The 24,197-nt window shown below is 40.2% G+C and overlaps 1 protein-coding gene across 1 annotated transcript in view; it reads right to left on the bottom strand.

The window, feature by feature from the left end:
- Nucleotides 1-23,667, bottom strand: part of LRP5 (LDL receptor related protein 5) — a 93,399-nt gene extending 69,732 nt beyond the window's left edge. Inside the window, exons 1-4 of the mRNA XM_066551425.1 lie at nt 23,367-23,667; nt 9,250-9,447; nt 5,487-5,683; nt 3,666-3,797 (exon numbers count right to left, since the gene is read on the bottom strand). Of these exons, the coding sequence (XP_066407522.1) occupies nt 3,666-3,797; nt 5,487-5,683; nt 9,250-9,443 (523 nt within the window). The 5' untranslated portion in view covers nt 9,444-9,447; nt 23,367-23,667. The remainder of the gene's footprint in view (nt 1-3,665; nt 3,798-5,486; nt 5,684-9,249; nt 9,448-23,366) is intronic.
- Nucleotides 23,668-24,197: the final 530 nt, after the last annotated feature.

The following is a 24,197-nucleotide window of genomic DNA, read 5'->3' as shown; positions in this document are numbered from 1 at the left end:
TTCAGGAAGTCAAGTGACCGCTTACAGGAAATATATCCACTTAGAAAAAAGATGAGGGTTTTGGCATTCCTTTAGAAGGCCTGCAGTGATAGCTGTATGCCAGTGATACTGAACACAGCAGAAAGAAATTATATATTTTCCAGAAACATGCTGCTGAATGCTGTTTACAAAAACCAGCTCAGTCTTGGAAGGATGCAGACACAGAGCTGCTGTACAGGAGACTGGGATCAGGGTTTAATCACAGCTGGCAAGATACACAAAAAACATCTGAACTTCCCTGAATGTGACTGACCTGAACCACATGGTCAAGCCACAGAAGGAAGGAAAAAGCAGAGGGAAAAAATCCAACATTCTGAGACTGCGGCTTTGCCCAGCAAAGCAAAACAAACCTGCTCCACAAAGGCAGAATAGGGTGCAAAGATCCAGCTCCATTTTATCTGGAAACATTCACTTCAAGTGGTACAAGTTACACCAAAGGTGCACCAGAGCTGGAGTGATAAACAGATAAATTCATGTCATTTGCTGTGCACAATGAGAAGCATGAGCAAAGTCTATCTGCTCAAAAGAGGTGGCAGGTATCACCTGAAGTATCTTCCAGGTAAAAATGGAGCAAATAATTTACTGCTGAAGACAAGACAGCCATCAATACATTTGTCTTTCTCACAACACTACAAACTACCACTGACCCACAGAACTCACTAAATCCTAGGAAGGGAACCCCAGGAGAGGAGAAAGAACAGCTTATTAAAAGGAGACATTGCACGCAAACAGAAGACTCATGAATCAAAATAATTCTGTTCATAAAGAAAATAAATGTGATCCTTAAGCAATGAAAGCAAGAAAAAATTCAGGATGGTCCTAAATCAGCAAAATTACTAAAAGAAGGTCCCCAGGCTTGTGAAACTTCCCCTCTTTTGCTCTGCTTTTAACTGGCCTATTTGCTGGTAGAATTACACAACCCTTCTAAATGACTGCAACCAAATTTTGGTTCCTTTCTCAAATATTCATGCAATTGCTCAAGTTAGCTTAGGAAAGGCTTTCAAACAAATTAACAAAACAAACAAACAACCAAACAAAACACAGATCAAGAAAACTACCTAATCTGAGAACTGAAGCTCCATTTGGAGACATGCAATTTCACTAGTCTGTTATTCTTGAAAGTTACAATGTGTTACCAGCTCCTACTGACTAGGCCACTCTCCACAAGCACAACCAGAACCATCAGACTCTGACAGCCTTTACAAACTGGGACTTCGTTACCTTCTATGCCAGCAAGATTAGGTTCAGACAGCCATCTAAAACCATGTATTTGACACATCCAACAAGACCATGGTGGTCCAACACAACCTCCTAAGTAATTTCGAAGACCAGAGCTTGAATGTTCACTTTGCTAGGAGTATGTGGTCAGGAGCATCTGATTTACTTTCCAAAGTTATAACTCCCTTGCTTGTTGATATGGGAACTTCACGGTAGTGCAGAACATTTTCAAGCCAACAGAGGAAAACAGACCTAGCACCACAGGTCTGCAAAACAATAAATTTACCTATTTACCTCCACAAAAGACATACATGTTCCCAGAGGAGAACATACACTCAATGCCAGTTGCTATCTATCTATCATCCATTATTAGTGATGGATATGTACTGTAAAGGCAATTTTTAAAAATTTATTCAGAGCAACTCTTTAGAACCAGAGAGAAAGCAAGAACAAACACCAAAAGTATAAAACAACAGGAAAATGAACTATATTTCAACACAGGCACAATACTTAAGGTCCCAGCATATCAATGATTAGTTTAGTCAAAGCATAAAAATCCAGTTTCAGAGTTTCATTATATACAGATGTAACTCAACAAGACAAATACTGGCACAGCCTGTCCTTGAATTCATAATTTTGTTAATTACCTAGGCCCTTTACCATTTGTAAAGAGCTACAGAGTGCTCTCATCTGAACATTACCAATGTATGTTTACTTCAATATTCAAGAGAGCTTAAATCACCTAAGCACCCAGGGCTTTTCTGCTCAAGAATTCTTTCTGACAGATATATACAGAAATAACATTCTGTAGTTACATTTGCACCAGTGAACTCCCCATGTGGACAGGGATTTTGAGAACAGAATGCTTTTCCCTTCTGCAGATAAACCCCCAGCAGCTTTTGTGAGATCCACTTAGCAGCCTGAAATCAAAGCAGCTCATATGCCCAAGTGACTCTGCACTTTTGCACCTCTGCCCAAGCCAAGAGGAACAAAGTGAAGATGTGGTCAACACCCGTGGGTCTGCAGCTCCTGCTACAACACCACTACAAAGGGCTCGTGTGGAGAACAAAAAGTCAGCTCCTTGCAACCAAGGAGTTAATTAGCAAGATGGGAAAGAGAAGCACATGGATGTTGGCATAAGGCAGACAGGGCAACAAAAGATGTGGAGCTTGGGAAAGAAATAATCCATAAAACTGAACGAAAAAGCTACATTCTTATGCAAAACCAGATTTCCTGTTCTCATCCCACTTTTTTGCCCTCCTTTGACAGAAAACCCTTGGCAGACTGTCTGGCCTGACAACGGAAAGGTGAAAGCACAGTATAAGCAGTTGGTCCTGCTTGTTCTATTTGCCAAAATGCCAAAAGCAGGCTGACCTTCATTCCCACTGCCAGAAACATGAGGTCAATATGAACGTCTAAAAAGTTGTCCTGAGCTTTCAGTGAGGGGTTTTTAAAAGCTGTGAAAGGGAAACTTTCCAAAGCTGGAAAGAGTAAAGGGAAAAGTCTCTTAGCAGCTGCAAAACTACCTTATAAGCCTTTCAATTAGAGTAGGATGAGCTAATAAAACCGGCCCTTAAACCCTGGAGATTCAGTGTTTAAACTGTGCTTCTGGTTCACAAAAGAAAGGCATCTTATGCATGCTCTAGTACACAGAGGAATCAAGCCACATCAGAAAATGATTATATTATTTGACTAGACTCAAAAGCACACTGGAGACAGGCAGCAGAGTCAGCGGAACACTCTCCAAAACCTTCCCTCCTAGTGTTCTATCACCATATCAGTGTTAGGTGCCTGCTTTTCTAAGATGCATCTTTAAAAAAGACTTATCAATCAGTGAAAAAAACAAGACTTCAAAGTATACCACAGGGCTCATTCAACCTGTGGATACAAAATATGCATCTAGTTACTGTCTAATTAAAAGGTATACTCCAGCTGTTATTCTCTAAACAACTTTTATTGGTGATACACAACCCTCTCCTACTTCTCAGGGCCATCACCTAGAACAGTATTTTCTCAGTTAACAACTCAGCCACCACTGCTTTATCACAGACCTGTTCTGGAGGATGAATGGGAGGGAGCAGAAGTTTCTCCACTGCCCAAATGGAAAGATGTCCTACATTAACTTACTTCTAATAAAATCCTTCACCAATGGGTTCCACATACTACTTCATTCCTACAGAGAAGTGTCAACCCTAAACACAGGCAAAATTCTCTGATTTATACTACAAGGGATTACTTTAGTTCATAAAAACCACTGTCTTTGGTATCTTAGTGGGAGGTCTATATGCAAAATGACATTTCAGTTTATCAGGCAGCTCCTCTCAACTCAATTCTTCAAGGATCAGCTCTGAAGCAGTGAACCCAAAGCACACCAACACTGTGACTGTAGAAAAAAGCCAAGCTCCTACCTGCTTTGCACGTCCTGCCATCATCTTCCAGCTGCACACCAGTGGGACAGGCACAGCTGTAGAAGGGGTCCCTTGGAGACAGCAGGCACAGATGGGAGCAACCACCGTTGTTTTCTTCACATGGAGTGTGAACTTCAAGAAACAAAGCAGATTTAGTCTAAGTTTTCTAGAAGCCCATAAGCTCTGTTTTCTCCTTGAGGAAGAAATTACAGATCCCAAATGACTGGCATAAGCTTTAGTGCGAAAAAACAGAGCAATCACAATATGAAATGCTTGATTTCCCCCCCTCCCCAGCATCTTAACTCTAGGGGCACCTAAATTGAGATGTATGCAACTGATGGGACAATCAGTTCTATGAAAGAAAACAAGAATTTGTACAATTCCTACATTACAAATTCCTACTCTTGCATGTACAGGACAAGGATGGACATATGACCACTGACCACTCCTTCCTCCTTTAATGGGGAAAAAAATGGCAGCAAGACATGAAACCATATTAATAGGTAATTATGGATAAATATTGCCCCTTATAAAAAATACTTGCAACTTTTTCAAGATTTCTGCAAAACTGTAGTTTCAATCACCATCTGATTGAATCTAATATAAAAGCACAAAATGTCTGGCTAATTTGACTTTTGTTACTTCCACTGACACTCACAGAGCAAAAAAAAAAAAAAAAAAAGGCGCGGAAGGAATCCAAGCCTGATCTTAATGAAGTCAATCAATGGCATCTGAGCTATTTTCAGCATATACTCTTTCTCTGTGTGCTCTATTTTCTTTGTGACTGACTCAAATACTATGACCCAAGGCTGGGACATTCCTGGAGCTAAAAGCAATGACAAGAATTCAGCACGGACAAACTCTTATCTGGAGCTGTGAGATAGACCGGGGTGCTGTGCATACCCAGCAACCTCAAGGAAAACTTGCACATGTTCCATCCCCAGGATGATCTCCAAACTCCTTTTGCTTACTTTCAGGCCTGTTTACTCACATCCTATTAACTTCATTGGAATAACAAATACTATCTTGAGGGAAGCAGATTTTACAGCTGGCATACAGAAAGAAGCCAGTCCAAATGGCAAGAGTATTTCCTCTGGACAAGACTTGATTCTTCCCAGAGCTACTCAATTCTATACATTTCACAACACTGATTTTAAGTCCCATTCTCACAATCCTAAAAAAGCTCAAAACCTTCAAAACCAGCTGCCACATGGAATCATGTGAACATACAAAATACATGCAGCTCTACTCAATTTTCAATACTCTACTTCCTTTGAAGTAGCACCAGAGAATGTATAGAAAAATAGAGGCACATGTGTGTCTACATGAAAGCTCAAAACTAAAACCCTTCCATGCTAAGATGTGCACGAACTATTTGATATGTACTGAAGATAACCATGATCAAGTTTGGACTGCAAAAATGGCACTTATAAGTACAACATGAACATTATATAATTTGTGGCAATTTTACTTATTAAAAAAAATAATAATAAGCATTTCTTACAGATGTCTTTAAAGCAATGGCATTAAAAAAATGTCAGGTAAGTTGGTATCATCCTTGTTCAAATATTCCAAACCAAAACAAGTCACTGAATACTGCACTGGATTTTGCTACCAGCTGGGGCAGTGAGTGAGTTCACACCAATTCGGGTCGGAATACTCAAAGCAAGGCACAGGATTCAAGCACTTCTACCTTTAGCAACCAACCCCTTGCCAAGCGTGCAGAACTTTGAAACTCCACACTGACCACTTTGCTGATTGACATTTTCCCTGCCAGAGAAGCAGCAGCCAAGCAGGGGTTTGGGGGCAAGCAGGACGTACAGTAGGGCTGTCGGTCGGGGCTCAGGACCTGGATGTCCATGGGTGAGTAGAGGGCAGACAGGATCTCCCTCCTCTTCTCTCCCGTCCGTTTGTTGCAGGCGTGGATGGAGCGCGTCTGCCAGTCCGTCCAGTACAGAGTGTCCCCAGACAGCGTCAGGGCAAAGGGGTGAGTGAGGCTACCCTCAACAACTTTTTGCCTTTTTGGGAGAAAGAGTAAGGATTAAAAAATGGATTGCTTCCACTTGTTACCACACACACATGAAAAAATTTGGCTCTGTAGAAATTCACATAGGAACTGTCGTCTTTCAACAAATTCACAGGGTGAATCAAGAGATTCACCTGGTGATAAAAGTGACAAGCAGTCTGAAAAATGTAAAATAAAATTTTACCCCTTCATAGCAACAAGGACACAAATATACTGGGTTTCAGAACATCAAAGTATCTGATTCAGGCTCTACACTGACCCCTTAAGTTCCTTAACTTCAGGAGCTGCACAAATACCCAAACACAAGTGACTTTCCAAGGAAACTTAGGTCCAAAGAGTGCTCTTCTGATTATAGCAGTATATGACATCTTTGCCCAGAACTTCAGTTTGCACTCAGTCTTTTCTTCTAGGAGAAAAAGGCAGAAATGACCTATGAGTCTCATTAAATGACCCCCTTCTTAAATTTGCAGCAGAAGGAAGTATTTTTCAGATTAATTTTTAATGTAGAGCAAAGGTCAGTTATATTTTTCCTAAAACTAAATATTTATAATTAATACAAATCTGAAACATTTGAGGTGGTTTTTCAATGACATACAGCCACACCTCCAAGAATTAGATGAACTGGAAGCCACAAAACACATGACATTTCTAACATGTTTTCACAGGATCCCAAAATTTATACCAGTTGCAATAAATTTAGATTTAGTAGTTTTGAAGATATTTATTAAGTCAGAGAAAAGATGCTTGACAATTCCTCAGTCAAAACTCTCAGGTACTCAGTTTTCACAAACCATTTTATGTATACACAAAGGTATGCACACACCTTTCAAACCAGTGTTGTGACACAGCAAAGCATTATTTAAAATTTTTCATCATATGACTTTGAGAAAGCTGAAGTCTCAGTGTCATCCTGAAGGAAAATAAGGAACTTAATTTTCTTAAACCTCTATTAAATCTGCATTCATTTTTTTTCCACTGAAGATGTTTAAGGATAAACAAAAACCAGCTAACATTTGGCAGGGAAAGGCCTCTGTTTCATTTTCAGCAGCACAGGTAATTATCTGCATTTTCCAGGGTAGAAGGGAATAAAAATTCCCTTCTACCCTGGAAAATGCAGATAATTCCACCCCCAAAATTCTTGATATATATTCAGACATTGACAAGTTTAAAACAGACCGAGACGTGGACAAAAGTACCAGCATATAGATGAGAAAACAAAATTATTAATAATATTTCTCTTCTTGAGATAAAATTGAAACTGTTCTAAAAATTCTCTCTAATTACCACTACTTCTTACCATAAAACACAACAGAATAAATACAAATACTAATTTCACTTTCCACTCTCACCACTGCTCTTTCCTCTTCACTAATAACAGCAGTGGCTGTATCCTAATATCATAACAGCTGCTTTCCACTATGTATTGCCCCTATTTCCATCATTCTTAGATATCAAGTCTCCCTTTCTCCTGTAATTACATCCCTTGAAATAGTTCCAGAAAATGTGGATGCAAAATGAAGCTTGCTAGGAGGCAGATTGCTCCAGTAACATTAATCCACCACACGGAATGCAAATTTCCTTTTTATTTAGATTTTGAGGTAATACTGAATGGATTCTGGGATGGGAGGAGTGGAAGCATTTGAAACACCACAGATTTCTTTACTGTCATGGATGAGTGAAAGTTGCCCCATGTTTAAGGAACAGAAACAACTTCAGAAGTTACCATCTAGTTTGAGCCCTTAACTGAAATGCACCTTAACACCAGAATCCAAGAGTCCCAGCTTCACAGACATCTGTTTCAGCACTGATCAGTGGAAAGGAAAAGGGAAAAAATAAAAATTTCATTTAAAAGGAGTTATGATTAAGATCAATCTTCATGGCATTTTATCAATATCCATAACACTTTCAGAGTTATTATGCTGGACAATACCTAACAGTTCACATGCAGTCAGACATCAGGAACCTCCAGAATGCACCCTGTACAGGGTTATTCTGACCTCAAGTGTGCATTTACATGCTCTAGCACCTGAGTAAAATATGAAAGAGAGCCAATTTTTTCTTAATGCAAAATACATTATTATTTCCTAAAACACTATTTGATTTATGGTCCAACAGAAATCTGTTTGGGAGGTGGGGCATTGATCTATCACAAAGTAATTTGGATAGATTGCTGGAATTAGTGCATTCAAAGTCTTGCTCCCTTTCAGGTGGCTTTTCTCTACCTTAAAATGAGCAGAATAGATTTTACTTGCCAATTACAACTTCAACATTTACACACATGCAAGTAAAGTCTGTACAATTTGTATGTGCATGAAAACCCCAGAAACAGCCTGGAAACCTCAAACTCTGCCACTTGCCCCCAGATCAGAGAAACATACTTATGCTAAATCATATGAAAATCTTTCCTTCTGTCTAGGAACCTGCAGCCAGAGTTGGAGCTACCCCTGCCTTCCACAAAGGGCTTTTCCCTGTCTCCACTCTGGACTGTCAGTCAATACTTGTCACTTACTACAATGCCACTATTATCCAGCTCTTACACAGTGCTCTCAGAGTGTCTATAAAACACTTGAGAGTGTTTTATAAAGGATGTCAATATTGCTATTGCTCTTTTATGACTGTGAAAATCAGGCATAGAATGCAACTCAGTAAAAAAAAATGAAAAACACCATGGAAATTTTTTTTGGGGAAGGCATATTATTCTGTTACACAGAAATGCGTAAAATAGAGCTCCTCCAACTTTTCACCAAGGCAAAACAATTTTATTGACACAGGCATTTAAAATGTTATGAAATCATGAAAATGTCATTTAAAACTACCTGAAGACCAAAGCCAGATGACAGTTCAGAGATTAATCTGGCAGGACACTTTACTGCATGTGACACTCACCCTTCAGAACCAACATACCCTGCCCACTGAGCACTGCACAGAACTGAAGATGCAATCTCAAATGCCTAAGTCTGCCCTGCCTGAAGTGTCATTTCTCCATGTCTACAGAAGCCAAAACTTAACAGCACACTTGGACAGCAGCCATCAAAAAAATTCCACCCTGTGCTTTCCAGCAAACTTTAGGAAATCTGCTTCCTAACTGCTTGTTGTTTGAAACAACGCAAAAATTCCTTAATTAATAGGCATGACATAAAGGACATCTCTGGATGGGGCCATGGACCAGCACGTCTCAATGTGTATTTCTTGTTGGTAAAAAAAAAAAATAACAATACCATAAAATCCTAGTCACAAGGTAAATGTTATATTGTCTAGGGTCAAGAATAAGCATCTCCAACTATTTTCAAGACAAGTAAGAGCCTAAAAAAGAAGAATCCTGCTGTACAAGAAGGCTGTGAACAGTCTAAGTGAAATACTGATACAAACACTCTTACTCTTAAAACCAGTTTTATAGTATGTGAGGTTATTTTTTGCAAGGCTATTAAGAACTGCATTTTAAAAAAATAGGTAGGTATTTGCATTATTCAAGATTACTGGGGAAAAAAGTCTCATTTCAAAATGAACACAGAAAGTGAGAAATTACTTACACCTTATTATAGACCAAAGGGAGCTTACCTAAAGGAACCATCCAGATTTGCCCTATGAATGAAACTCAGTTTTGCATCAGCCCAGTAAAGTTTCTGCTCGTCGAGATCTATCGTGAGTCCGTTTGGCCAGTAAATGTCGGAATCAACAATGATCTTGCGCATGCTGCTGTCCATTCCCGCCCGCTCTATTCGGGGCGTTTCACCCCAGTCAGTCCAGTACATGTATCTGAAAGAGACACACACAGTGAGGCCACAGGATGTGCAGGGACAGCAGCTCTTTGCAAAGCCTGTAATGGTACAATGGTACATTACGTACAGCAGGGTAGAGACACCATTGTTTACTCCCAAAACTTTTACACATTTATTAAAGCAAATCAAACCCCAGGCCCACAGGGCAAAAAGTAAGTCCTTCATGAAACCATCTCACAAGTTTTGCCTCTGTGTATTTACCATTGTCTCCCAATGCTGAGCAGTACCTGATTGTTATAAGCATTTACAACTGAGTATCGTCCTTGTGTGGTCAGTTACTACAAGTTAATATCCTATATTGCAATGACCACAGCTTCATCTCCTTTTGCAAATCCATAGAGAAAAAAAAAGAATAAAATCAAGTGTCCTGAAATTTCTTTCTGTCAAAAAATAAATCACAAATCCATAAAGACTTAGAAAGACATTAAATTTTTGGAGGTTTTTTTTCCCCATTCCCATCCATGTCCCAGTTTCCCTATCACTCCACCTATGGGCAATGTAAGCAGCCTGAATAGACTCACAATAGATTAACAGCACATACCAATTGGAAAGGACCAGATCAAACTGTGGCAAATCACACAACATCTGCATGAAAAGCTGAGATTGTACAGTTACAAGAGAAATGGTCTGGTGAGGACAGCCAGTTCACAGCTGGTAAACATTACCCAGCACCACATATGCAGCCTGCAAGTTCCACATGCAAACACAACACAGCTGCCTCAGGGGGCTCAGAGAAACACACTGCCTTCCCAATGCCATGACAGCCTTTTGGGCCATGGGTCTGTGTGAGGAAGCCTTTGCCCTGAGGGAGCTCTCAAACATAACCAGGGATCTGTGCACTGGACCCATCACCTCCCCAGGTTCCCTGCACAGTATTAGATCAACAGGAGCTCCAGATGGGCACCAGCTGGGCAAGAGCACTGAGCTGCATCTCAGCTAAGTCCTCCTAACACTGGAGCTCCAGAAAAGCATGGTAAAGAGACATCTATTCAGTCCTGCACAATGCTTGGCCAGATGTTTCATAACCTGGCTTATCTCAGACACTTAGCTCTCCTGAGAAGACAGCACTCACTGTGCAATCACAGTAGGAGCCACTAAGGAAGTAAATGAATGTGGATTGTGAAAACACTTTATGCTTTATTTTATGAGAGAGAATCCTGTCCACACTTCAGGGATGATTACATTTGTAATTGCTGTCATGTTCCTCTGCAGGGGGATCTTGCTCTCCCCCCTGCAAACGGCAGAGGCTCTAGAGCTGCTTTACCTGCAGCTGGGCCATCCATTCAGCAAAGGAGGAGCAGGCAGCTCTACAGCTATCACCAGCAAATGTCCCTCACAACACACTTAACCTTAAAATGCTCTGATCTCCATGTCCATCCTCCACCCCATTTAGGCAGAACTCCAGTTCCAGGGCAGTCACAGCACCTACACAGCAGCATATATAATCATGAGCGGTTTACCCCACTAAAGAGGGGAATATAATAATATAATAACCATGCAGATATAGACAGACAGATAGACATTGATCACTTGTATCACAATACACATACACCTGAGTATGAGGTCAAACAAGTTTTCTAGGTGAAATAAAAGACTTCCATGGAGGTGACTCCGCAGGTTTCTGAGATAGCTCACATTAGAGTGGCCGAGGCACAGTCATGTCCCCAGATGCCTTCCCAAAGGTTCCTCAGCTCCAGCAACCAGGATAGACTGACAGCTCCTGAAAAAGCAGCAGCAGTAGCTGAGAGCTGCCCCAGTTCAGAGGACAACCTATGCATGTAAATTGCCACTCATTTTGGTTTTCCTTAACAAGTCAGGCTGTAATTTGTGGCAACTCAGACTGTGTGGGGAAGCAGCTATTGACAAACAACTAAAGACAGAGAAAAGCAGACTTAAAAAACCTGTCTGCACAACCAGCTGCTGAATCACACTGTGAAACTGATATGGCCAAATACTCATTTTTGGTCAGGTCAAATCAGTTGTCTGATCCAGCTCATCTGATCCTGCTCACCTTGCACCACCTGCATCCAACCCTACAGGAATAAAGACAGACAAAAGATAGACTGTTGAATGAAGAAAAATGTGGCTATTAGAAGTGATTTTGGGCCATATGACGTGGCTATTGAAATGTGTAAGCACAGACTAAAAAGGAGCTTAGACCAAAATGAAAAATCCCATGAAAGTTACCTAAAAGAAAAACTAAAGGAGACAAAACTAGTAAAGTCCTATTAAACCCTCAAAGCAGGTTAAAAGGATGAAAACAGATCCCCTAAATTATCATGGAACAAAATTCCTGTCCTCAGGCCTTCCATTAAAATTTCAGCCTGCACTCTCAATGCATTCAGATGAAGGAAAAAAAAAAATCTGTAAACCAAAGGGCCCTCATGGCTTTTCTATGATATTAAAGGAGCTCCAACTCAAGAGCCTCTTCCCAAAAAATAGTGTCATTTAATTTCATAGGTGATGTGTGTTTACCTGTGGCCTCACAGAGACCGCTGTACAAAACTAGTACTTTCAAATTCACACACAAACTTGTCACAGGAAAATTGCATCTCTACATTTCAGCTCACTAGCAGGCACCAAGCTCAATGTTACTCAAAGGTTTAATACTGTGTGGTATTAACAAAGTAGCTGCACCACAAAGGAAGGGTCAGCAGGATGGAGATGTACTTGGACAACATGGAGAACAATCTGAATGCAGGCAGCCTTCCTTCAAAGCACTTCTCTCTCAGGTGGACTTTTCTAAAGCAACACACCCTGTCACCACCTTGTCCTGACAACAGGCTGTCTCTGCAATCCCTCAAAAGTTCACTGATCTTCTCAGTGAACTTTTCAGAGTATACTGAACACCTAAAGAGGTAAAGGTTTCCTTCCCTCTATGTGCTCCACAGAATCCCATGGTCCATCACAGGAGCACACACCAAGCCATGGTAAGGCAAATACAATTTTTGCATCCTTTTCAAAGAGGTTTCCATCCTTTCATCAGGCAGCAGGTGCTGAATTGCCATGAATTCTAGGAAATTTGCTCTGGTTTGGGGATCTCTCAGCACATCAAGACCCTGAATCAGGAGTCTGGAAATCAATGTAAGAAGCTGCTCCTACAGCAAGACTGATCTTCTGTGGTCTAAGTGAGCCCCTTTAAAACCATACCACTGCCAAATGAAGCACTTCTTCCCTGGTGCCCACCCCTGGTGTTGACATTAGCATTCTACAAGGAAAAAAATGAGAAAACTCAAAACCTTTCAGTTACCTTAGCAAATAATCAATCTTACCAATGTTTCTGCAGCAGTGGTGCTTAAACAGAAGGAGCAAAGAATGGCAGCAACCAGCCAGTGCAGCTTGCCCAGAGAAAGAGGCATTTCTCATCACCTCCCCCATGGCAAGTTACTCTCCTTTGAGTCTGCAACTAGCTAGGGCAGCCCTTTCCATCCCTCCTCTTCCACCTTTCTCTAGCCTAACATCTAGGCTCTTTTGACTTTTTTTTTGGCAGCACAAGGCACAACACAGCACTGGACATGAGACTATAACAAGCCATAAATGTCATGTTCTAACTGCATGCCTGTAAGGGATTTTCAAGAATGCAGAAAATGTCAAGTTTTCCTTTTTTTGCCCTCCTCTATTTTGAGTGACAAAGCTAGTTCAAATGAAGGTAAAAATACAGTGTTCTGGCTGGAACACAGAGTAACCCGAAGACAAATTTTTTTGCACAAGTTATAAATCCTAAAGAAAAGAAACATCCATGGTTATTATGGAAAGAATGACACAAGCTTAGCTAAACCAGCAAACTTAACTAGAACAGTAATAAGAGAAATTTTTGGGGTGGGGGAAAGCTTCCTGGGTATGATTTGTGATGAAGAAAAAGACAAAGGCTAAGTATCCTTGAAATAACCCATGGATCTGATTAAAAGTATTAGTCTCCTGTCAAAAGCATTGAAATCTGCTCACAATAGCTGGTTGATCAGAGAAAGAGGAATACAGGAAAAACAGTGGGGAAATTAAAGATTTTAGTAATGTCCTGAATAATAATTAGGCCTTACAGCTTCCATCTTCCAAATGCCTCCAGTCTACAGGATCAATTCTTACACAAAAGCAGACACTTTTGGTTGGAGCTTTATGGGCAGGGGAAGAATATGCCAAAAAGCTCCAAGTGGCTTCTCAGAGAAGGGATCAATCTGCATGCTTTAACAGTTTATATGTAGGAACGGATTTTGATTCATCCTGATTTAAATTAACCTTAATTCAGGAGCCTGGAGTAATAACTAACACACTATTTTTGGGGGAAAGCTTTCCTGAATTTATTTGTTAAAGAATGCTCAAGAGTCCACATCTCTTATTGACCTCAATAAAAAACAATCACCTTCAAACAGTCAAGACATCATCAATGTTTCTGGGACAAATGATGGTTCAGGACTGGGGTTTTTTGCTTCTCAAATAGAATCTATTTTCCAGGTGTCCAGTATATTAACAATCCCTATCATTCTCATTTCACCATTCAAAAAAGAAACCCAGTATTTACCCCAAATAACATTTCAGAAAAATAAGTAGACTAAGCAAAGGATCTCAGTCTGGCACTACCTGTGCTATTACGCCTCCCAGTTTTTGAAGCCAGCTGAAAAGATGCACACTGAATAACAATGAAGAGCCTAAGGCAAGCATTTGGGTAGTTTTTTGGGTTTTTTGTTTGTTTGGTTGATTTTCTTGGTGGTGGTGGTATTTTCAAATGTAAATTCCAGAGTTTTAAATACCCCTGGGCCAGGACACGCCATAACAATTGTAAGAAACTAAAAATATCAAATCCAGTATCTTTGTACACATTAGATCGATCACATTTTAGGACTGGCATCTGAGGAGTTTTATATCCTCCTTGCATGGCAACAGGTCAACTAAAGTCTAACAGCACTGAGGCTGTCAAAGAAAATGAAAACATGAATTCCTAAAGAGCTAATGAGAGAAAAAAAAGCCCTTGTGAGCAAAATTCACTGCTAAGCAGCTATTGCAAATCAATACCCTTTTAAAAAAAGTAACCAAGCTGCACTACAGAAGCTGCTAAACAAAAAGCAGACCTTGGACAGACTTATGAGTTACTTTATTTACTTCTTCAGAGATGATTGTCTCCCCCCCCTCACTGGCTTTAAACCTTAACTCCAGACTTCCAAGGCAGAAAGGAAGGAGAGGCAGGGCGAAAAGAGACTAACATCAAATGATAATTTCACAGCACTTGCACCAATTCTGTCCCTAAACTGATCTGCTGCACCACTTTGCTACACCAAAGAAAGGAGCTGGAACAAAGCAGAGCAAAAGCCAAAGCTCCATCAAAACCATGGTGTAAATGTACAGTTTCTTATGAACACACAGCCACCAAGAGTCCATCCAGTCCAGCAGCGAGAAGCACCAGACCCAAGAGAGTACATAAAATTCAGTTACTGCTCTATGTAAGCACATACATGTAACATGTTACATATATTACAAATATGTAAGCTCTATATGTAAGCTTCAAGCTTCACAACCAAGCTTTCTAGTCAGAACTTAATTAAATGCAATTCAACTGCAGCCAAAAAGGCCCTGGGTTTTGGCATATAAACTACCACATTGAATTCAGGGCTTAAATGGTGCTTCCCTCCTATCAGAAGAATGGGACTGAAAACCACCCTGCAAAAACAAACAGATTTTGAAGTTGGCAAACTGCACCCCAGTGGGGTTTTTTGTTGGCTTTGTTTTTGGGTGATTTTTTTGTTTGGTTGGTTTGTTTTCTTTCCCCTGCTTAACTCATTTTAAAATTCCAGGTGCAGGAGAAAAACCAGAATGAAGACCATATTTCCCCTCAGTCTTAAAGCTGCAGGTTATTTCTTATTTCCCAGTGCTTCATGTCTCTTGTCATCATTTTTACAAAGATTAGAAATCAGGGCTGTGCCCTCCAAGAGCAGCCAATCAGCCATCTGAGCTGGAAGGTATCACAGACATAATAAAAAGCAGCCAACGTTGCCCAAACACTTTTTCCATCTCACAAAATGCAGTACAGCTGCCAAACCTTACATAACCTGCTTACACAAAAGGGGCCAGTTGCACAGATGATATAAATCAGTACAAACTTCTCCAATTTCAACAATGCTCTTGAACTTATACAAGCCCATGGCATAAAACAGGAGTTTACAGGAAATTGCTATGAAGTTTAGATTCCTGCACATTTAAAACTTACTTCCCCCATCCCACCTTTAAAGCTACAAAAACTCCACTGTGAAATTAAATATCCCCAACTGTTTACAGAAGAAAAGAATGTCTACCTCACATAGCATTAAGCTGCAAATTACTTTATTTTTTTTTTAATTACCTTTTTGTTTTCTTTTCTTTTTTTCAAGCACTGAATTTTGAGACCTGGATGTCCTCGACAAAATCATTACATCAAACCCAAAATATGCCATAGCAGGTAATCATTGCAACTAATCACATTGTATTCAAAAAATGTGTACAAAGCAAACAAAACCCTTGAGAACCAGCCTTCCCCACTACAGTTTTCCTACAATGTCTTTTATTCTGATTTATTCTTTGAAAACACACACTGGCAAGGTGTCCTTCATGATCTCTGGGGCGCTCTGATCAGCTCACAGCAGCGTGTCCACGTCTCTCTCCTGCTGAGGAGCCAGAACTGGGCACAGCACCTCAAGGGTCCTTTCACCAGCTCTGAGTAGAGAGCGAGGTTCCTGATCTGATGGCAGCACTCCTGATGAAACCCAGGAGTGCTCTTGGCTTTCTTGACAGCAAGGGCTGTCTCACAGGCAGTCCATTGAGCCCAGGTCCCCTTCTTTCACAAAATGTGATTTACTTTAGGAATGGGAAAAATAGTCCAAATCTCAATACATTCAACCCATTTTAAGACACATTGCAGACACTCAAAATTCAGTATCCTCACATGAAAAAGTGCAGAATGAACTGCTGAACTCTCCATCAGCTTGTGAGCTAGATCCAGTCATTACTCAACTACATGTACCTGAAGTTAAACCTAGATTTCTTTCTCTCTTCATAAGGAAACACTGAATTAAAACCTATTAGGACAGTAAAAAAAAAAATTGTATCTACACATTAGACTGACTTAATGGAAGATGGGTTGCAGCAAATCTACTGAACCACAGTAATCCAACTGTCTAAGTCAGGTGCTGGTGGCTCTCTAACCCACCCATCTCACAACTGCTCAAATGTTCAGCTCAAACCAAGGCATTTTATGTTTCTCTGTGCTGATACACTTTAACTCAATGTTTAGGGAAAGATACACACCAACTAAAGACAGGAATTTGTCAAGGCACGGAACTAAAGCATGTTCATTTTCACCCTTGTAATTTCAAACACAGTAATAAACAAACCCTGAGAACACCCTCAGCTGATTGAGTGGAAAAATTCTTACTTCAGCTCATACTAATGCTTAATTTTACATGAAAAAAAAAAAATTAGAAACATGTTTTGAGTTAAACCAAAGCAACTCATTCATGACAGAATAGTGCCAGTCCATCCAGACCAACATGTTTTATATGCCATGATCTCCACATTATGCAGCTATAAAATGCACCCAATGACATCATCTAATCAAAGAGCTTCCATCACCTCTCTGGTGCCAGTGCATTCCTGACTTCACCCAAGAAACCACTGCAACACACCCTGGCACTGTGACAACTAAAGCCATCCTGTTGTTCCTTCTGTTCCCTCAAGAAATGGTGTAGAAATTTAGAAGAGAAGAATACAATTCCCAAACGTAATAAGACTAAATGTGTACAGGGCAAAGAAGTATCAGTGTCCAGGACTCAGGATAGGAGGAGTCACAGAAACTGCAGCAAAAGAAGAGTGCAAATAGGGGAGGGAGTTCAATGGGGTTTTTAAGGAAGTCTACACATTTCCACCTCTTTCCCATGCAATTTTGGGGAGTAGGAGAGAAGTAAATTACTTTTTTTCATCCTCTCTGAACAGGCAGGTCTGCTCTCAAATGAAACAAAAGGTCTTTGAACAATAGTCATATCTATGAGCAGGAAAAGGGAGAAATAAGCAGAAGAGACTAATGAACTATTTAAAGCAAGGCTGTCACCATCAAGGACAATCATCTGAAAATTAGAGTAAATAACAATTCCCACAAAAAACTCAAGTTTCTTATGCATGAGACTATTTGCAGCTATTTGGAGACACATATCAAAAGCTTTCCAAGTCCCAGAAATTACTGCCATACCAAGATACTGGATATGACTGTGAACCAATTTTACAGTTGAGTACTTTTCTTTCATTTTAAGATAATAATCATGCTACTCATATATTACAGAGTTTCAAAAAACTAACCAAAAGCTTCAAAATAATTTTATACTTGCAATTAATTACTAACTAGAAGCACACAGGATATAAAGTAATCTCTAGCTTTCAGGCAGCAATAAGCACGTTTCACTCAAAACCCGGGCATCTTCTGCATTTTAACCAAGCAACCACAAGTTAGGGTTTCTAAAAAGCACAGCTTTCTTTACTCAGAGGATGTTGATGCTTTTCTTCTCCACCACTTGCAACAGTCACAAGTTTTTCTTCAGTATTCCCTCTCCTCTCAACTATTCCAAAGGAGATTAAGACCAGAAGATACACTGCTTAAAAGATGTCATTATTCACCCTTATTTAAGCCTCAGTCGACTGCAGCTCATACAGAACCCAATAATTCCAACCCAGCAGGCCAACATGCTTAACCTTTAGTACCTGCCATGCTGCTGTGTGGGACCAAGGTCCTGCTGAACCATCAGCAAACACCAGAGCAGTTTGAAGTGCTGACATAAACACAGTTGTGAGTTAGAACAGCTCCAGGTCTTGTTCATGGACTTGCTGTGACACTGAGCAAATACTGGATTAACAACTAGGCATGTCTGAGGCTTTTAGTTTTAGACTCTGAACTGAAAGCTTTCTAATGGTGATAGCTGTCCCTTCTATATCCATTTTTTAGTATCCCATTTGGTGCATTTACCATCTAATCCTTTCTTTGGTGCCAAATATACTTTAGGTCAATGACAGCCACTGCTTGCAGATTTTGGCTAATTTGCCATAAGCAACCTGAGGCAATGGCTAAGCCAGGCTATGGCATACAATCCCTTAATGCTGTTCAGACACGATTAGGCTTGTTTTAATCTCTGAACTAATAGCCATTCTGCAGAATGCCAAAAGAGATGATTTATTTTTAGTACTTAGTAATTTTTTTCTTATTGCTGCATTCTAATTTGTATCTTATTTCCTTCCCCTGAAGCTTTGCTCTTCCAAAAGGAGAAGATTGCTCCATAAATGAAGGCAGCTTCTGGCGCAGTCCACTGGCACCAGCACTGACTCTGCCCAACAGCCTCACACCATGCCATGGAAGACTTTTTAAGAATTAAAATGAGGGAGGAAATGTAGACAACAGTTTGCAGCTTTTCTTCAGTCAAACCAGTTCAAAGGTCCTTATTCTCCTCTTTCACAAGCACCATTCCTACAGATCCCACCAGGGTCAGCAGGCCAGCTCAGGTATGGCAAATTCAACAACCCCAGTGACTACACCAAGTGATGACTGTGGTTATACCCACACCAAAAAACCCACAAGACAGCACACCTTTTCTTGAGGCAAGCAATTTTTATCTTTCCCTAAAATAATGATTTCACAAACATTTCACAGATGTCTCATTTAATTCTTTTTGCTTTCAGCAAACAGTGGGGGCAGAAATTTCTTAAGCATTACTGTCTGCTGAGCAAGGCAAGCTACAGAAAATACAGCCTGGACCTGGACAGTAAGCTCACTCCAAAGGCAATACAGCAGTCATCACACAAGTAATAACAAATTCAAGATTTATATTAACCAAAGTAAATATCTCTAGCACATTGTAGACTTTCATAATGTGAACGAACTTCTTCATTAAGCATTTAGTAAAAATCAGATATGAGGATTATGGATATGCCTCAGACCCTCAGAATCAGAGCCCTGTGTAAAATGGAGAAGGTAGCAAACACTGAGATTTTTATGTCATAGATTTAATGACCCTTGTCAACACACATTCTAGGGTGTTCTGATCCAAGACCTTCACTACAGGACTAAGAATTAATTAATTTGTTTTGGCTACTCATTCATGCACGCTTTTGAAGACTTCTTTTCAGGAAAGTGAAGTTTGCTTGCCACGACACGTGATAAAAATTTGTTTTTCAAATACATTCCTCCTTCTTCAGACAATGTTCATGACACTTAAGTTTTTTGCACGGCATTGCAGGGAATTTGAGCTACCTCTTTTAGCTGGGCTTGAGTAAAATCTTTACATACAATAAATTCAGATTTGTTAGAAGCTGTTATCCTGAAAACATGTACATACTTATGCAGCAGCATCAAACTCAAAGTTAATAACACCAACACTACTGAATCCCCCACCAGTGGTCTACCTATCAAGAATTTACATAAATGCTAATGTTCTACAAACAATACCAAGAATTTAGCCTAATGTCCTCCATTATATAAATTCAGGTTAACACACCCTACAGCAGGACTGGGATCTCAATGTTCAAAACAAAGCATCAGCAAATTTATAGAAAAATGTTTTGTACTGTCCTCTGCCTTCTTAGTTTATCCTTCATGTCAGGGAAGAATAACAGGATTGCCACATAGTCTGCTTCCTTTAATTCCTAGAATATACAGTGAGTTCAGCAAGAAAATTTCAATGTGTATGGGAAAGAATGACATTGCACATTAAGCCAACTCTTGTGAATTATGATACTCTTTCAGAGTATCAGAAGACCCTGTACAATGAATGATTTTCACTAGCTCTGGGAAGAAGAGAGACCCACAGATAAGCTTTAAGTGTCCCACAGATTGCCCTAAAAAATGAAATTTTAGGAATGCACTGAATGATTGTTAGGGGAGAAGAATCTCTCTTTCTCAATAAAACCATGATCTCATTGCCTTTAAATCACTGCCTTTTAAAAAGGGAGATAGGCTGAATGTGCAAAAGATGCAGCTCTCTTTAAAAATCACCACAACATCTGACTTACTACTTAGGAAGCCCATCAGAACATCTGAAAAATCATACTCCTGAATGTCAATTGGAAATCACAGAAAAACAGGTTTCAAAAGGAAACTCCAGAAGTCAACTTAGCCCCTCTCCCATCCCTCTCCTAAGGCTTGGTCATTACACTTCTGGTGTTCCTGAGAGATGATGACTGTATTTTCACTATGTTCTTCTCTATTCTCTCAAACGAGTCTACGTCTTGAAGAATCTCACTCAAAATGGAATAAAATCTATTTATTAGGCAAACACCACTCTGGGCATAACACCCCACTGCAAACACCCCAACACACAGTCCTCCATCCACCTCTGCAGAACAGCCTTACTAAGGCTAAAAGACAAGAGAAGATGTCACCATTCTGCCCAACAAAATGTTATTATCTCAAGAGAGATTAGATTTGTTTGACTTGGAGCATTCTAGACAAACCCATGTTTGGGTACTAATAGTATCAGCTAAGCATTTGCAAACTGCTGATTTGTCCCATTTTGCCTCTGGAAACCAAAGTTGACTAATGAAGTTTTCTTCCTCATTTTCTAAGCTTCCCACCCCACTTCTCTAGTAGAAACTGCTAAAAGGACAAAATTACATCTACGGAATGGAAATTCTTCCAAAATGAAAGCAAATGACTAACCACTGACAGATTGCCTCAACCAGTTTCAACAACCCTAGTCTGAACTGCATCGCATTTCATGATCCAGGAAAAAACCCCACAAACTTATTCAGGTGCTCTGATCTAATACTGTTCTGACAGTTGTAGGAACAGTATTAGCCACCTGATTTTGAGAACTTTTAACAAAAAGACAAATAAAAACTCTAATAAATAAAATATGAAATGGTTCTTTTCTCCTACTGTCACCCGCTTGTCTTCCCCAGAGAATACCTGGAAAATGGAACACATGTGAGCTCAACCCCAGAGCCGGCTGTGCCAAAATCAAATGTCATGATCACTATTTCACAGATGCACCTAGGAAATATTTCAGAGCTACCAGGTGAAATGAAGTGGTTGTAAAAGCAAACCTGCATGTTTTATTCCACAAATATATGTGATGCCTGATTTTTTAAATTTTCCTTTAAGTTCAATATACTAGTTTTTCAGGCAAACCTGTCTTTGATTCAACACTTAAAGAATCAGTCCAAAGGTAAGGAACTGCATCCACTTAGGAGAAGTAAACATGGCACTGGCATTTCATGCAAAGTGCCATACCACTCTCTGTAATCCACCTCACCATGAAATACTCAATTTAACATCATATCCTCTCTTTAAATACACTACTGAACTCAATATCTAATTTATCAATCTTAATTAATTCTGCATAGATTACTTGCTGTAGGGGTACAACAGGATTCCTGTTAATTTATTTAAAACCCCTCTATACAACAATTTGCTGTGGGGAGAATTCCTTTCACCTAAAGGCATCTGTAAGGAAGGCAGGATTAGGAGGATAAGGGCCCCTCTGGAAAAGTCCTTTGGCCCAACAAAGTCAGTCCACTTCCCCTTCCACTGGTAATGGCTGTACCTTTCCAGCCATTATCTGAAGGATACAGGCAGCTCCAGCATTTGACGTGTCAACAAAACTGAGGATTTTGTTTCTTTGGGTACACACAGTTTCATTTAGCCTTTATATGCCCTTTATGTATTAATCATAAATGTACCTGTAACACCTCACATTCATCTGGAAAATCTTACGCAGGAAACACAGCAAAAACAACCACAGTTCCAGTCTGTGGCATGGAAGGTGCTGACCTGTGATCTTCAGCTGCCCTCTGATGCCTAGTTTCCATCTTCACTGCTCACACACTTGAAGCAGGTAGTTTCTCAAGAAACTGTCCATCTTCCAGAGCAGGATAAACCACCAAATACTTTATTTTTATGGTTTATACTAAGCCCTTGCATTAACTCAGCATCATTGTCTGAGGACAGACTCAGTGAAAATATCAGTTAATACCAGACTTTCCTACAGATGAGAAACCTACGTATGTAGACCCTAGAGGAAGACAAAGTGGCCTCTGAAAAAGTATTGTGAAAATGGCAGCAGATCAGTGGCAAACCAGCCCACTTGTGTGGATCCCTGCACACAAGAGAAATGCACTTGAGTTCTCTTTCCTCATTTTATGAGGGTCCATCTAGCACAGCAAATCTTCAGTCATCACTGCAATAAATGCCAGGCCCAAAGAACACCAGCACTGCTTGTGCACAGGGAGAGCAAACAGCACATGTGAAACCCTAGGGAAGACTGAAGAGGGAGGAACCATGCAGGTACACAAGTATTTTTAAGAACTGAGACATGCAGCCTGCACTCTTACTACTTCTCAACATGGTCTTCTTCACAGCATTGAGAATCCACAATTTCACCTGGATTCTTTCCCTTGCTGGCACAAACATTATTATTTAACATCATCACTTAAAAATATCCTGATTTTCTTTACCAGAGCACAGCAAGTGAGAATTCCTGTTTCAATGCATGCAGACTTGCACATGTTGCTGTCTACATTAAATAGACATCACATATAAAATCAAAGTTAACTTACTATACAAGATCACTGAGAAAATAATAACAATAAAATGCTTGGAAAATTAATTACTTTTCCAAAGCGCAATGGGATAAGCCAGGTAATTATACTGGTTGAATATTTGGCTTGGCACCTAAGAACCAGCTGTATTTTTCTTTTTGGCTCAAGGTCTGGGCTGCCATCTCTTGCCACAAAATATTTAAGCTCAAACATATGTTCAGTTACAGATCTTGAGAAAAATACCTCAGGAAAAAGTTAAGTGAAACAAAAGGCCATGTGTTCCTTTTCTTTTCAGAAGTAAAAACTCAACATAAATCACCACAGTATCCATTTAAGCATTTAAGCCAAATTGATATTTACCCATGAGCCGGATCCAAAGCTATTGCTCTGGGCTGATCAAGGTCTTGCCAGAAGAGGACTTTTCTAGATGTTCCATTGAGATTAGCTACTTCTATCCTATTGGTCTCTGAATCCGTCCAATAAAGTTTTTTCCCAATCCAATCACACGCCAGGCCGTCCGGAGAAACCAGACCAGAAATGATGACATTCTGCACCACATTCCCAGTTTGGTTAATGTAAGTTTGCTTGATGGCTTCTTCACTCACATCTGTCCAGAAAACGATGCCTTGTGAATACTGGAAGTCGACGGCAGCAGCATCCTCTAGGCCGCTGACCACCACGGTGGACTCCAGCTTCGTGCCCCCGGCATCCACCAGCCGGACGTCCCGCCGGTTGGCAAACAGCAGAAAGGGAGATGCTACAGAGGGAAAACATGGAAACACGTTAGCATTGCAGGCACCTACAGATGTTTGAGTGCTGGCTATGGATGTGGCACTGGAGGATTTCTTCTCCCAGACCGGCAGGGCAGGGAGTACGGAAGTGCCACCGTATCTAAAAACCTCCTCCTTCCCTATGTCAGACAGGGGTGTAAAAGAGAGATGGAAGAACAGGTCCAATTCTTTATCTAGGGGATGTGAGAAGCATCTCCCACATAGTTAGGAGTTCACATCAAGACCTTTCAACAATACCTTCAACAACATCTTCTGTCTGTTGTTCTAACAACAGACAAATTAGAACAAATTAAGTGTTCATGGTTTAAAAGCTTGGTTCAATCAGTTGAATTACTAACAACACACAGAAAGCAAGCTCTGAGGCCTTTAGCAGCAGGCTGAAAGCCAAGAGCACTAAACA

The sequence above is a fragment of the Molothrus aeneus genome, chromosome 6 (genome assembly GCF_037042795.1).
Source record: "Molothrus aeneus isolate 106 chromosome 6, BPBGC_Maene_1.0, whole genome shotgun sequence".
NCBI lineage: Eukaryota > Metazoa > Chordata > Aves > Passeriformes > Icteridae > Molothrus > Molothrus aeneus.
This window is presented reverse-complemented; position numbering and strand designations above follow the sequence as displayed.